Source organism: Tursiops truncatus, chromosome 2 (assembly GCF_011762595.2).
Source record: "Tursiops truncatus isolate mTurTru1 chromosome 2, mTurTru1.mat.Y, whole genome shotgun sequence".
In the NCBI taxonomy this organism is placed as follows: domain Eukaryota; kingdom Metazoa; phylum Chordata; class Mammalia; order Artiodactyla; family Delphinidae; genus Tursiops; species Tursiops truncatus.
The window spans coordinates 162147434-162162797 of NC_047035.1; the positions used below are offsets into that span (position 1 = coordinate 162147434).

General features: G+C 38.6%; 2 protein-coding genes across 7 annotated transcripts in view; both read right to left on the reverse strand.

The window, feature by feature from the left end:
• The window catches only part of LOC101333922 (nebulette), a 152663-nt gene that overhangs the window by 103024 nt on the left and 34275 nt on the right, over positions 1–15364 (reverse strand). Inside the window, exons 1-2 of one of the 3 annotated variants that reach the window (XM_073801631.1) lie at positions 5903–5998; positions 5739–5810 (exon numbers count right to left, since the gene is read on the reverse strand). In XM_073801631.1, coding sequence (XP_073657732.1) covers positions 5739–5810; positions 5903–5983 — 153 coding nt within the window. In that variant the 5' untranslated portion in view covers positions 5984–5998. Of the gene's footprint in view, positions 1–5738; positions 5811–5902; positions 5999–8589; positions 8660–15364 lie in introns of those variants that run through there. The other 2 variants (XM_073801629.1, XM_073801630.1) reach the window with 2 other exon arrangements.
• Positions 1–15364, reverse strand: part of LOC141275672 (LIM zinc-binding domain-containing Nebulette-like) — a 237148-nt gene that overhangs the window by 2242 nt on the left and 219542 nt on the right. Inside the window, exon 7 of one of the 4 annotated variants that reach the window (XM_073801635.1) lies at positions 8590–8664. The exons of 1 other annotated variant lie outside the window; for it this stretch is intronic. The gene's annotated coding sequence lies outside the window, so the exon portion shown is untranslated. Of the gene's footprint in view, positions 1–8589; positions 8680–15364 lie in introns of those variants that run through there. 2 more of the 4 variants (XM_073801636.1, XM_073801637.1) reach the window with 2 other exon arrangements.

Sequence of the window (15364 nt, forward strand, 5' to 3'; positions counted from 1 at the left end):
GTATGATAAATAGTAGGCTATTTTGATCATAAGGAGAAAAAAAAAAAGGTATCTCCGTTATATAATTAAGTGTGAGAGAACATAAGCTATCATTAGGCTTCAGTCTGGCTCATTATTTTTATCTTTCGCCACCATCTCTTCCCTCTCCCATGCACATGCTTCACTGCAGCGCAGAGGTATGTGCTATGGCTACAGGCCCCCTGATAAGCTCTGACCTGAGCAGAATGTTCAGGACAGGCGCTCGGGATAAGGGTGAAGTATTTACTTCCTTTACTATGCAGGCAAATAGTTCAGTCTTAAGTGTGCTCTCCATTCCTTTCTCTGGTTTTTATTTAAAAGATACACACACACACACACGTACTATATGCTTATTGTCACTCGTATTTCTAATGAAATTTACAATATGAGTGACAACAAGCAAATGATCTTAAATTTTTATATAAAGAATACTACATATTAGTAGCCTTCCTATACCAGGAGAATAGGAAAAAATGGATGAAAGGGTACTTCGATGACTGATACTAAATCTTAGGTAAAATAAAAATCACTGAGTAGACAGTCAATTCCTAATACAACCATGGTCCCACCTATTGGATAGATTGCATATCCAATCCCTTTCTTTGCTAACAATAGAACCCAAATGTATTTATGAAAGTAGACATGCCCCTACCCCAGCCCCAGAGGACAAACTGCTCTGAACTAGGTATGGTTTTCTCATTCCCCTTGGCCAGTGATTGGCCGGGGAGGACAAGTGCCTAGCTCTGGCCATGAGACATTCTTGGAAGACTTCCCAGCATCATTACTGGTGTAGCTGGTATAAAGGGAGAGACTTGCTGACATGGCCCTTTGACCCCTGGCTCTTCCGCCTTTTGTCTTCCCCAACCACAGGGAAACAGCCGCAATGATGCCATCATAGGACAATAAGCCATCATACCAATGATGGCAGAGCAGAAGGAAAGGCACCTGAGAGACTGATAACATCCACTGCACCAAGACTGAAGCCCCTACCTCCAGGATTCATATGTGAAAAAAATAGACATCTGTTAAGCCTCTGTGCTAGGATCTTCCTGTTACATGCAGCCATCCGCACTCACAACCAACACACAATCCAAAGTTGATGACTTAATGATCAATAAGATGCCCTAAATATTTACTTTCTGCTTTAACCTCACCCATTAATCCCACCATGTCTCAACTACAGTTAGAGTTAAATTAGTTGAGTGAGCTTCCTCCTCCGAGCCTAGTTTCTTTTACTTACTATGAGATCAGCTAATGGCTGACAGTAGATGACAGATGTAGAAATGTTAGAGGACATTTCCTTTTAGAAGCATTCTTAACCAAAAGGAGCTAGGAAGGCTTTTCACAAATGGAGCCACGCTGGCTAAATGCAGTGAACCCCAGAAGACAGAACTGTGGCTCCTGCCCTGTGTGTTAACTGGGGCGCTCGGAGGCAAGGCTGCTCTCTCAGGTTTCCTAACACCGTCGGAGCTTTCTCTGGAGGGGTAATCACGGCATTCCATGTTTTCAGCACTGGAAGGGTTTACCCACAACAAACAATGTTCACTTGCCTGGAAAATGTTCTTTCTGCTGCCACGCAAACGAACACCGTAAAAAAGGTCTGAATCAAAACACTGAATCGGAGACTTCATGCAGATGTGGACTGATTTTCTCTGCAGAGACTCTTTATCCTAATTTACAAGAAACATATAAAGGGTCCCTTTTAACCCGCTGTTTTTTATGACCACCCTACAAAAGGCTCCCAGATCCGTGATTCTGACTGTTTAATGTAGTCAGTAGGTTTGATGTATTCAAAGAACTGATTAGATAGCTGAGTAACAGGACAAAATAACAGAGAAAGGATATCTGGGGAAATAAAAAGCATTATACGGTTAACAGAAAAATAAAAGAGGCTGCCTCGGAGGACCAGGGGTCTTTCAAGACTGGGAAGTGAGTTATGCAGAGGGAACCCCACAACATAGGCAGAGCATGTGCAAAGCGGAAACTAGGTGAGGCCCAAAAAAATTTGTTTTGAAAAATTCCTCATACTGATCCCCAAAATGAAGCCACCTGATCTGAAACACAGACATTTCTTTCTGTGGAGAATTCTAAACAGTGCAGCCCTCCCAGGACTTACCGCCAGGCCATTCTTATTTAACATTTTAATAAATTATCTGGCAGGGGCATGATACAGCGGAGTCTGCAGGTCTGCTGATGACCCCACGCTCTCATGGAGAGGGAAATGGTAAACTGAAAGAGATGAACTGCGGAAGCTCTCAAAGGGCCCTGCGAGAGGGCGGAAAACTACAGATTACATCACTAGCAAGGGACAAATCATTCAAACTATTAAAAGAGGATGGGCCCTACGTGATCAGCTGCAAGTCAAAAACTAGGACTGAAAATGGCTGAGGATCATGCCCTTACTGAGGTTGATCTGACAGCTTCCTGCAGCCCTAAGTCCAAGAAACACTAAATATCATCACACAGGGCGCAGAAACATCATCCTTCCCCACTCATAATCACAGCCACCCACATCTGGACTTCTGTGCACAGTTCTGGTTATTATATCCCGATAAAGACACACGAAAGCTAAAAGAGGTCCAAAGAGGGATGATTAGAATGATAATGAAGGGGATGTAGAGAGACTGCTCCATGAAGAGAAACCCGTAAAACTACCCTCCTCATTTGAAAAATGGAGCAGAGTAGCGGGTAGCTACCAGCCAGGCCAGATCTAAACCTGGATCTTGTCCCCACCCCTGAGTAGCCAGGTGGCCGTAGACAAGCTACTCAACGTTGGGTTTCACCACCTCTGAACTGAGGCTCATAGGACCTAGGGCACTAGCTTGCTGTGGCCTGAAATACAATATTGCACGTGGAGTGCCTGGCACACAGCAGCAGAGAAAGGACATCGTGGTGACCAAGGCTTGGGAATCAGACAGACCTTGTTCCAAATTCCAGGTCAGTGGCTCACTAGCTGTGTGATTTGATCAAGAAAATGTGAGCCTGCTTCTTAAAGCTTCAAGATGTAGGACTCCACAAAGCAGGCCAACAAAACACCAAATTCACTCGGTGACAGGCTGGGAACAGACTGCCTTCAAACAAACAAACAGGCCCAGGTAAACACATGGATTCCCCCCCTGGGATATAAAGGATTATAAAACAAAACTAAAGTTCTCGAAGCTTTGTCTTTAAGATTGAGACCTGGGCAAAGACTGGTGGACTAAATTAAATGTGAACACGAACAGATGGGCACTATCAGAGACGTAATAAAGTCTTGACTGGAACTCCAATCTAACTCAATTCGTCCTTTTTTATATTTGTTTTCAGCTCCGTATTGATGCAATTTCAAATATACATTTTAGACAACCATCTAGACATGCAGACAACACAACAGAGAAAAGAACTTCAAATCTAAGTTCATTGGCTCCATATAAAAACATTGATGACACCAAGAGTGAATAAGCAAGTTATTACTTGATAATATTATTTAACCACACTTCTAAAAAACCAGAAATTTGATTTAGTCCAATATCTGAAGCCCTTCCAGAAAGGGTAAATTAAAATCTAATTTTCAAATGACTGTACAAACTCTTCATTTTTTTAGAAACAAAGTCATTGTTCAGACTGTTCATTGGGAGATATAAAAATTCCAAAAATTAAACCAGTATCTTCATAAGTATGGAATTCTCTTTGGAAATAAAATGTAAACATGCACACAGATATAAACGAGACCACAGCAATATGATCTAAATATTTAAGTAGTACAGGCATTCTGCCTTGCAATATAAACCTATACTAAACAGAAATTACTCCCACGCATTTGATGTCACCTGCATGAGAGTGGAATAACGTGGCTTTCGCTTTGGCAAAACGGTAAAGGCCATCGCCCCTCCCCACAAGACTGAAGTCACTGAGAGATGCTCTTATCCAAAACAACTCCAACAAAATCACCTACTAACTAAAGTTGCCACTTTAGTTTAATGGTTTATATAATTTAGCTCAGCCACAAATACACTTCAAACAAAACATAACAACACCAGAAGAGGTGCTATCTCCAGAGTTATGGAACTTAAGGTTTTAAATGGTCGCATTACTATCACTAATATTTGTGTAATACATAATGATAAAGCTAAGGTAAACTGCATGAAAGCTACAGTGAGAGAGAACATGGCAAACTGGCTAAGAGGGAGGACTTTGTGTTCAGGTTCTACTCCCCACTGCTTAACTGTGTGACCCAAGGAGGTTACTTAACCTCTCTGAGCCTTCTCTTCTTCACCTCTAAAATGGGAAAACAAGAGAATCTATCTCACAAGTTGCAACGCCTGGCACATAGTACTCAATAAATCTTAACTGTTGCTGATATTATTATCGTTGTTGTCATTATCATTTCATTATTATTAGAGTTTACAAAGAACTTTTACATACATTAGCTTGTGACTATTATTAAGCAATGGCACAAAGAAATACTCAATTTAAAATTTGGTTACATTGCATGTCAAGTATACAGGAAGGGGTCTGATTCCCACCATCCTCTGGCTCTTTCTGACTAACCAGAAGGGAATACAGAATCATATATAAAATGTGACTGGACAGATACAAAATTAATTTACAGAGGCAGTAGTTAATAACAGCTAACATCTCTTGAGTACTCACAATGTTCCAGACAATTTACTAAACACTTCAGATGTGTTACGATTTCTTAATCTTACTATTAGAAATGCTGCCCTTGAGGAACTGAGCCCAGCCAGCCTGCCCAGAGTTACTGTGAAACTGACTCAGGCAGGTTGACTTTGGAGAACAGACCGGCACATGACCGTAAGGCCCAGGATTGACTTCCTCCACAAACAAATGTTTGTAAAATATTCTGATCACTTTGCTTAACAACAACAGAAACAACCAGTTCTCTGTTCCCCTCTCTAAATAAGACAGGCACCCGTTCCCGCTTCACGAGCCATCTTTCCTGTGTACCAGAGACTTTCCTACAACTGTTCCAATGAGGATCATCTAAGCTCTCATCCCGAGTGAAGAACACATTTCCCTGTGCTTCTGTAATTCTAGTTTACATATTTACTATAGATAGACAGGTAGACAGATAAATATAGAGATATATACATATGAATTAATTCCATAATTCTAGGATTCCCTTGAAATATAACATAAACCGATCCCAGTTAACGAAAAAAGTCACAACAAAAATGCTCCTTTCACTAATATCCATCATCATCATATAGTTCAGGGCTCTCAACACACAGTTCAGTAATCCGTGAATCCTAAATTGTTAATAAGTGTTATATGCAGGTATATGCATGATTCTGGTTTGGAAAACTACTGAATTCATCAGATTCCAAAAAAGTTCCCCAAAATGCTAAAAATCATTCATTTAGATAGAGATCCTCTCAAAACAAATTACATCATTATACAAATTGTAAAAAAGCTTTGGGTTCTGAATGGAGTATGTTCTGAAATTCGATGCTTTATGATTTCATGACAGAGTGACACTGAAATTCAAGAAGGGACAAGATTCTGGCTTAACAACACGGAGACCTGTCCCCACAGAAATTCTCTGTCTGGGAGACCTTGGGAAAATCACCTAAAATATCTGGACTTATTTCCATGATCTGGAAAATCACAGTGTTTTAAATAAATGATTTCAAGGTTTTCCCCTCAGCTCTCTGATTCTATGACATAATAGTGGCACACGTGCCATGCAAAATCAGGCAAAAGTTACTTAAGCCACTTACATCACTAATGAGTTCGGTGCATTTTCTGGCCAATTCCATGCTCAGGTCTTCAATAACAGGCTTAAAGAACACCTGTCCAGACAAAAAAAAAGAAAAGAGAACATTTTTCTAATCATCGACCTCGAGGAACAAATGCCGTTCTTCAGCAATGCCTTCTCACCCACCTTGTCTTCTTCATTTTCTTCTTCTCCTGTTTTTTCTTCTTGAGTTTCATCTTTTACATCCTCAAATACAGGGACCCTCATTTCTACTCCTTCTATATGTGTGTGTGTGTGTGTGTGTGTGTGTGTGTGTGTGTGTGTGTGTGTGTATATATATTTTTTTTAAATCCACTAGTGCAGCACCTTTTTCTATACTACGGCACCTTGAGGTCTTGGCGTTTCTGTGTTCTGGCAAAAATGACCGTGCCCAGGCCTCCTCCCTATTTAGCTCACACTTCATCCTCCTTATCACAGCGGGTGTGAGTGGATGGCGCAGCGTCACTGAGGCCGGCCAGAGCTAGCCTCATAAGCAGAAATAATATTTTAACAGGCAAAATTCAATTTTGAGAACGTTTAAAGTCAACGTTCTCTAAACTGGTTAAGAAATCCAAAACAGACAACTTATTAATATTTCATGAATTCAATTCATTCATAAAATCGTTTGAAAAAGACTTAAAGATTCTGGGTGAACCACTCAGCTGTAACACTCAAGATAGCAGAGTGCAAAGCCTATTATCTCAAAGATTCCTCAACTCCATCTAAATAAAGCTTTCACTGGAATGTCAGACATATCCCGGATTCGGTATGGTGAATCTGGATCATTCAAACTCATTTCATTAACCTAAATTAAATTTTTTATGAGACATACATGTACTTCTCCAGTCTAAAAAAAAATACTTTATATTAACTGATTAAAGGCTAGTAATTTATTATGAAAAACCCTTTGAACCACTTCAAAGAATCTATTCTGAGTTAATTATGACTGTTAATCTTATATTGCTATTGTATTATTTTAATTGTAAACATCATTAAACATGAGAAGCTGCAGTTAACATAAGCTGATATATCATTTAAGAAACCTAGAAACATTGTTTCAAAAAATAATAATTACCCTTTTTCAATTCTGCCCACTGTGTCAATTTTTACAAATCCACTAGTTACTTGTATATTTCACAATGTGTAATACATGCTTGGAAATGTTTGGAAAAATAAATTATAGCAATATTTATAATGTGGTATATGTTATATAATTTAAAATATATTTCTCAAAACTAATCCTTTAATGTCAATTGAGGTAATTCTAAGACTATACAGCTCAATTTATCAAATTTGGTTATTTAAATCCTAGGATAAATTAATATTTATAAAGCCATAGCATATTAATGTGGGACATAATAAAAAAATACCCTAAGGTGAATAATGAAACTAATGATATAAAATATAACTTTAATCAAAAAATACATCATTCTAGGTAGACAATGAAACTAATGATATAAAATATAACTTTAATCAAAAAATACATCATTCTATAGTGAGAGGCCCACGCACTGCAATGAAGGGTGGCCCCCGCTTGCTGCAACTAGAGAAAGCCCTCGCACAGAAACGAAGACCCAACACAGCCAAAAATTAATTAATTAATTAATTAAAAAGCAAGTTTTTTTTAAAAAAAACAAACATCATTCTAGGTAGACAAGTAATACTGTTTTCTCTTAATATCATATTTAGTTTTAAATTTTTAAAATTACCTTGGCCTTGCCTAAAAATTCCAAAAAGAAAAAAATTCTATACAGTCATCATGCATAGATTATTTCTCAAATTGTGTTCTATGAAGCTAAAGTTCCACAGAATACTCGGAGGGGAAAAGGGGGTTTCTTCAACGAACATGTTTGGGGAAACCCATATACTAATCTCTCCCCCTGCCACTTAGAGATCCACATGGCACAATGACACATTAGAAGCTCTAAGAAGACCCACAACCAAGAAAACTATTAAGTTTGCTTAACCCAGCATTTCCCAAATATGAAACCTATTCATCTCATCTAATCTAACCTATCTACCTACCTACTTACCTACCTACCTACTTACCTATTTTTTTATTGACATCTGATACTCTAGAAAACTAACATTCTTCTGTGAAATATTACTTGGGCAAACATTGTTTTATTCTGAAACAACGTGGTATTCTATAAGAGTAGTTGACTGTTTCATGAAATGACTTTTTTTTTTTTTTTGCGGTACGCGGGCCTCTCACTGTTGCGGCCTCTCCTCTCCCGTTGCGGAGCACAGGCTCCGGACGCGCAGGCTCAACGGCCATGGCTCACGGGCCCAGCCGCTCCGCGGCATGTGGGATCCTCCCGGACCGGGGCATGAACCCGCGTCCCCTGCATCGGCAGGCGGACTCTCAACCACTGCACCACCAGGGAAGCCCAAAATGACTTTTAATACAGGCTAACTTAATGGCATCACATATCCTGCTTACCGGCAAAATGCCAAGAAGAAATGCCCCGAGGGTGCTGAAATTGGAAACCTTAACTTTAAAATCGTAGTCCTGTCATGCCTATGTAGAGAATTCTACAAGGAAACTCTCTGTACATGATATTCGTTCCATAAAGGAGCAGAATGTGTAGACTCTGCTTGTTTCCCTCAAGTCCTCTGCCAAAAGACTCTTCTAATATTCCATAGAAGCTCTATTACATTATCTTTATTGGGAAATGGGGAAAAGAGCACTTTCTATAAGTTTTTCTCGCAAACTTCTAAAAGCGCAGGGAGAAAATCTTGACAGAGCTGCCTAAGATGCACTGCCTGGCTAGTGTCTGAGGTGACAATACCTGCGATGCCCATGGTGACATCTATTCCCCACAGTGAATTACCTGCGTCAGACTTCAGTGGCTGCTATTTTTCTCATTTCCCACCATACAATAAATTCTTATTGTCTCTCCACTGTGCTGGAAGAAAGTGATCTGTTGAGATTATGCACACAAGTTTTGAAAGCAAAAACAAACACCATATACAATGTGAACACGCATTTTCCATTTGAGATTTTAGAATCAGAATTTTAAAGCTACAGGGGTCCTTAAGGAATCAATCCTACTAAAGCCCTCTCTTTCACAGAGGACAAAATTGAGGTCAAGAGAAATTAATGATTTGTCTTATTCACAAAGTTACTCAGGGGAGCACTAGGACCAGAATTTAACTAGAGCCCTACGTTCATTCATTCGAAGAAACGTGGGTAGTTATGCCAGGCACTGTGCTGGGTATTAGAGATGCAATGGTGAGTAAAATATACTTTGTGCTAAAATGAGATAGGAATTGTTTTAAAAAACCATCACTCAAGATTTGCTGGAGGAACTCCTTAATGGAGTGTTTGGCAAGCTAGATACATTATTACTTTTGATTGAATACATCTTTTTTCTTTTCACCTGTAGGTATAATATAAAATTCACATAAAGTTTTCTCTAAAATATTTTAAGCCCTGAACTTAATTACAGCAACGCTCTCTTGTCAATAGCTCCAAAATGTAACTTGGGGAATATGAAGAAAGTGTTCATGGATAGCTATCATGTTTCAAAATTCCCCCATTATCCTCTTTTTTTTTAAAACCATGTTAAATGTTGTACTTTAATACATATTTGCATCTTGGGGCACCCCAAAAGGGAATATCTGTGTAGTTGCTAATCCCTTTCACTTACTGAGCATTTCATTTATGTTGTCTATTTTTTACTTTCGCACTCTACCCATGCCCTGGTTGAGAATGAGACCAAGGTGGGAATCACATTATCTACAGCTAGACTCCCTACTTCCAGGTCTGGCTCACCCACATTCTCTAGGGGAAATTATTTAATCCCTCTATGCCTCTAATTCGCCATCGTTAAGCAGAAAAACTGAATTGCCAGAAGTTAATACAAGGAAAGCACCTAAAAAATAGGAAAGCCCCTTACAAACAAAAGAGTTTTCAACTATCAAATAAAGGTACACAGTTCCAGGGAAAGTACTTGGTATGAAAGGATCTCCTCATTTGAAAGGGTAAATTCTATACCATCAATATGTTTTTAAAGGCCAGTAGGGGGACTTCCCTGCCTGCCCAGTGATTAAGACTTCGCCTTCCAATGCAGGGGGTGGGGGTTTGATCCCTGGTGGGGGAGCTAAGATCCCACATGCCTCGGGGCCAAAAAACCAAAACATAAAACGAAGCAATATTGTAACAAATTCAATAAAGGCTTTAAAAATGGTCCACATCAGGGCTTCCCTGGTGGCGCAGTGGTTGAGAGTCCGCCTGCTGATGCAGGGGACTACAGGTTCATGCCCCGGTCCGGGAAGATCCCACATGCCGTGGAGCGGCTGGGCCCCCGAGCCATGGCCGCTGAGCCTTGGCGTCCGGAGCCTGTGCTCCGCAACGGGAGAGGCCACAACAGTGAGAGGCCCGAGTACCGCAAAAAAAAAAAAAATATATATATATATATATATATATATAAAGCCCAGGAGGGCCTCATGCAGCATAAAAGCCCAAAGATAAGAGCTAACTTGTGTATTTGTAATAGAGAAGTCTTCCACCTTTTTATAGTTTGATGTTTATGTGTAACCAAATATATTTCTGTAACAACTGCCAGGTCCTGGGGGGGGGGGTCGGGTCATTCAGGTCTCTGGGGACACAGCCCCTGGCCAAAGAAACAAGTCTATACCACCATCACAAGCCATGCAGTGCTCGACTGTCTTCACGTTCTTAAGGTCACATACAACAAGAATCTCTTGGATTTTGAGAAATGTTTCATACTTATTTCACTTCTTTCTCCTTTCTTTTCTCTACAGTGATAGAAAATGTGTTCTTCCCCAACATGGTGATGAAGTGACTTGCAAATGAAAATCCATATTAAACAACTGAAATAGATTGAGATACAGCTCTGTGTGAAGGAACATTTACAGAGATAAACTGAATATTTCCACTTTGAAAATTAATTCAACATTTCCTGTTAAAAAATATTCCCCCTAGGGCTTCCCTGGTGGCACAGTGGTTAAGAATCTGCCTGCCAATGCAGGGGACGCGAGTTCGAGCTCTGGTCTGGGAAGATCCCACATGCCGCGGAGCAACTAAGCCCGTGAGCCACAACTACTGAGCCTGCGCGTCTGGAGCTTGTGCCCCACAACGGGAGAGGCCGTGACAGTGAGAGACCCGCGCACCTCGATGAAGAGTGGCCCCCGCTGGCCTCAACTGGAGAAAGCCCTCGCACAGAAACGGAAGACCCAACACAGCCAAAAATAAATAAATACATTTATAAAAATATATATATATATTCCCCCTAAATGGTAGATGAGAGAGAAATTAGTTCATCTGACTTGTCTGCCTGCCTTGGCAGTCTTTTCATGTACTCATTTTTAGTTGCCTGGGTTTCTTTTATGACTATCCCCAAAAGGTTCCTGCTTCTCAGTTAAATTCCTGGTTATTTTACTTTTGCCTCATGTATTTCTTCATCGTTTGGCATCTATCCAAAAGAGAACTTTACTAATAGATGAGGGAGAGAAAATTTTTTTTAAAACAAGACATGTAAGCTCTCTAGGGCATTTTGTCTTCTTTATAAAAGAGAAGAGTTCTGCTTATTATTAGCCCAATCTATTTTTACAATTAACATTCATTTAGCCTATCTTCTCCTTCCTAATGGCTATTCCACTACTGTTTGTTAATTAGAAATCAAAAGAATACAAAACAACCTGAATAACTGTCACCATAATCAATTTTGCCATTAAAATAAGATTTATTAGTGTTTTTCTATATTCATACTCCTATTTTCACAAATACAGATCCTACTGACAAATGAAAGCCGCACATCTAGACTGGTGTTGGAGAAGAACAAGAAACCAAAAATTGGCTCAACAATTTTCAGGTTGGGATGCCAAAATGTAAAATACCTATTCTTCTAAGCATATTGACAGGAAAAAATAAGTCCTCTTACTCAGAGTCTACATTAACATAACCACCAAGTGAACTGAAAGACTTTGATTTAATTTGCTGCTTACTTGAGATATTTGTTCCAATTTAATAACCACAAAACTAAAACCATAAACACTTCCGCAATCCTTCCCACTGAGAGAAGCCCAAGGTTTGAATGGCCTCTTGAATGGCTTGCAATCAGAACCAAAGGGTCAAGCATGAAAAAACAGCTTGGCTATCCCAAAAAGTATCCCTTTCCTGAAGTTCTGTGTGAGATGTGTCAGGAAAAATTGTGAAAGACTTTGAAACTGACACACACAAAAAATTACACCATGTCTTAACTAGTGTTACCTTCTGGCTAACTTGGCCTTTCACTGTCTTTGAACTACTTTACCACACCTTAAATTGTTGAAAACTGGTAACAATGCTAATGATGCTTTAGCCATACAAATGCAAATTAATTGTGTCCTGGGGAAAAGCAATTGATTATTGGCTTGTTGATAGACCCATTTGTATCTATCTGTAAATTCAATTCCAAATTCCTTATTACTCATTTACGTTTGGTCCTTCAAATTCACCCTTGAACCAACTGTAACATCTTATTGGTGGCCTCTTTAAGTAATGAGTTAAAATCTTTGAAATGTGCTCCTTTTATGCTTTACTAGTATCATGATTTCACCTTTTCTTAAGAAAATCCTTTAACAGATGCAAATGATTTCATTTCTTCTCTTTAACATTCAGCAAAAGCAGAAATTGAGAAGGTATTACTGGATAAAGCCCTAGTCTCTAAATTGTGAGATATAGCTGTAAAAATTTTTGGTATTTATGAAAATTAGCTTTTTGTTTTGTTTTGTTTTGTTTTTTTAAAGGTCTGATCTCATTTGACTATTGGCAAATGCCACGTGTGCTTGTATATATGTACATTCACACGCAAAACACACACACAACACACACATGCACTCAGGCAGAGTTAATTCATCACAGCTGCCAGTTCCCTCTTGAAAAGCGTACAAGGCTTCAATAAATGCAAAGACTTAATTACTTCTCACATCTGGAAAAACTTGAATATGAGAGTGGATTTATTGAAGAAGCTCTTTGCTTGGCTGTCAACACCATATCAACAGCCAGAGAGAGCAGGCTTGATCAGTGTTGGCAATTCTTTAACCCTTCCGAGATAGATGTCCCACCAATTAATTCATAACATGTCCTGCTTACATGATTTATGAATTTTATGAAAACGCAGTGGATAATTTCCTAGTCATTTATGGAGAAAAGCTGTTTCTCTCATGTTTCCAGACGGGAAGAATCATATATTAAAATCTGGAAATAATGAGGAAGTTCTTATAGTCAAGGAAAAAGGGAAAGGCTTTGGAGTTGAAGAGCATCTTGGAAACAGCCATTAGAACAATAACTTATGTAAACATATGTGAAACTCAACAAATTCAGCCCTTTTTGGAGAAAGTTTAACAATGTCTCTAAAATGCAAGTAGGGAGTTACATGAGCTCATAACAAGAAGATTTAGCAGAAACCAAGGAATGGGCAGATCTCCCTCTAGAGAGAATATTTAAGCTGGAATTAGGCAAAGAAACGGGGTGTAGGGAAGACATCCAAAGAACATTTGCAAAGACCCAGAGACAAGATTTGGAGGAACCAAGAGTTCAGTGTCACTGGAGCATACAGTGGGGAGAGATGAGGGCGGCAGGGAGAGCTCCCTGAAGTAAATGTATGGAAATCACTTTTCCTAACACAGTAAGCCTAAGCGGGTTTGAGCCATGAACCTTTAGGAATAACGCAGTTCCTGGTCAATTAACTGCAAAAACATCTCCTTTACACCTACTCTGTTCCCTTCATTTGCCTTGAATTTAATTTTTACCCCTTCATTTTATCATTAGCCAATTGAAATACCCCTCTTACCTGGACTTTATGAAAACTCACAGTGAAGAAATTATTCCCAATTTTATCAGTCTAATGAAGAAAAATATTCAAGGGAAATATATTTGTATTATATATCCTCCCAAATAAATGGAAATTATGTTAAATGTGTTTATGATATAAACTTCACACTTCTACGATGTTACAGTTACAGTTTACTTATTAAAACGCCACCTACTGGGCTTCCCTGGTGGTGCAGTGGTTGAGAGTCCGCCTGTCGATGCAGGGGACACGGGTTCGTGCCCCAGGCCGGGAAGATCCCACATGCCACGGAGCAGCTGGGCCCGTGAGCCATGGCCGCTGAGCCCGCGCGTCCGGAGCCTGTGCTCCGCAACGGGAGAGGCCACAACAGTGAGAGGCCCGCATACCGCAAAACAAAAACAAAAACAACGCACCTATTTTTTTATACTTTTTACTAAATAAGCATTATCGATATTTCTACTTGAACCTTAAGCATCCAATTACTAAATTCGCTAAGTATTTCTATCTTGAAGTCATGATTTCAATATCAGTTAAGCCAAGGAAAACAACACAACTGACCTTCGCAAGTTTGGAACTTTTGAAGCACTAATTCCTGAGTTTTGTTCCAACTGTTTCCATGGAGTTTCTTCATGTGTAACTCAAAATATAAGATACTATCAAAATAAGACCATTATTAAAGTAAATGTATTGTTAAAACAGCTATAAATTTAGTGATGTTTTAAAATAACTGGTACCCTTTGAATAGTGAGAACTAGTTTAACATATATTGGTGGTAATTTCTCTCTGAGGACTTTATCTTCTTTATGATTTAATGTGTGTGTGTCTAACTTCATTCATTTCACAAATATTTCTTGTGTGCATTCTATGGGCTAGGCACTATTTTAATTTTAATCTCTTCAGATAATCAATGAACAACACCAACAAAAATCTCTACCCTCTCCTATTTCAATCACATATTCATTCATTAAATATTTATTGAGCATCTACTTTATATCATGTATTGTACCAGGCTTTGCATCTCCGGTATATTTCAGATACTAAATATACATGTGATAGTCAATGTTCACTAGTATAGTCAGTTAAAAATACATATTTTTTATACTATGATAAATTTGTTGGACTTATAAAACCTGCATTTTCTAACAACATTGTAAATCAGCTATACTTCAATTTTTTTAATTAAAAATAAATAAAAAACCAAAGCTGCATTTTCAAAAATGTAGCAGCATGTTTTCAAAAGTTTTTAATCAATGTTCAAATAATTTTGTAGATATCAATTTTCTGTTCTTTTGTACACTAGTTATATCTACAGGTGGTTTTCTCCATCCATCTTTTTTTTCTTAAGTTGTATGTGCAAAATTTTTCTTCATAACCCCAATATGCTTGGCCTATTTTTGATTTGCTCATAAAGTGACATCTCCCAGGCAAAGTCTATCTATGTTGTTTTAACTATTTCAAAAATCATTCTCTGGAGCAGCTCTGTCCAATAGAATTGTAATGTGAGCCACATATGTAATTTTAAATATTTTAGTTGCCACATTAAAAAAAGAAACAGATTAAATTGATTTTAATGATATGTTTTATATAACTCAATATATCCAGAATATTATCTTTCAACATATGTGATATTTTATCTTTTTTTTATACGAGGCCTTTGAAATCCCGTGTGTTTTAATTTTACACTTACAGCACATCTCAATTCAGATGAGCCATATTGGATTGCGGCTCCACAGTGGACAGTGCAGCGCTATGGTAATGCTGTGAGACTGGAAATCATTAGCTATTTTTTCATTTTTGATCACATATA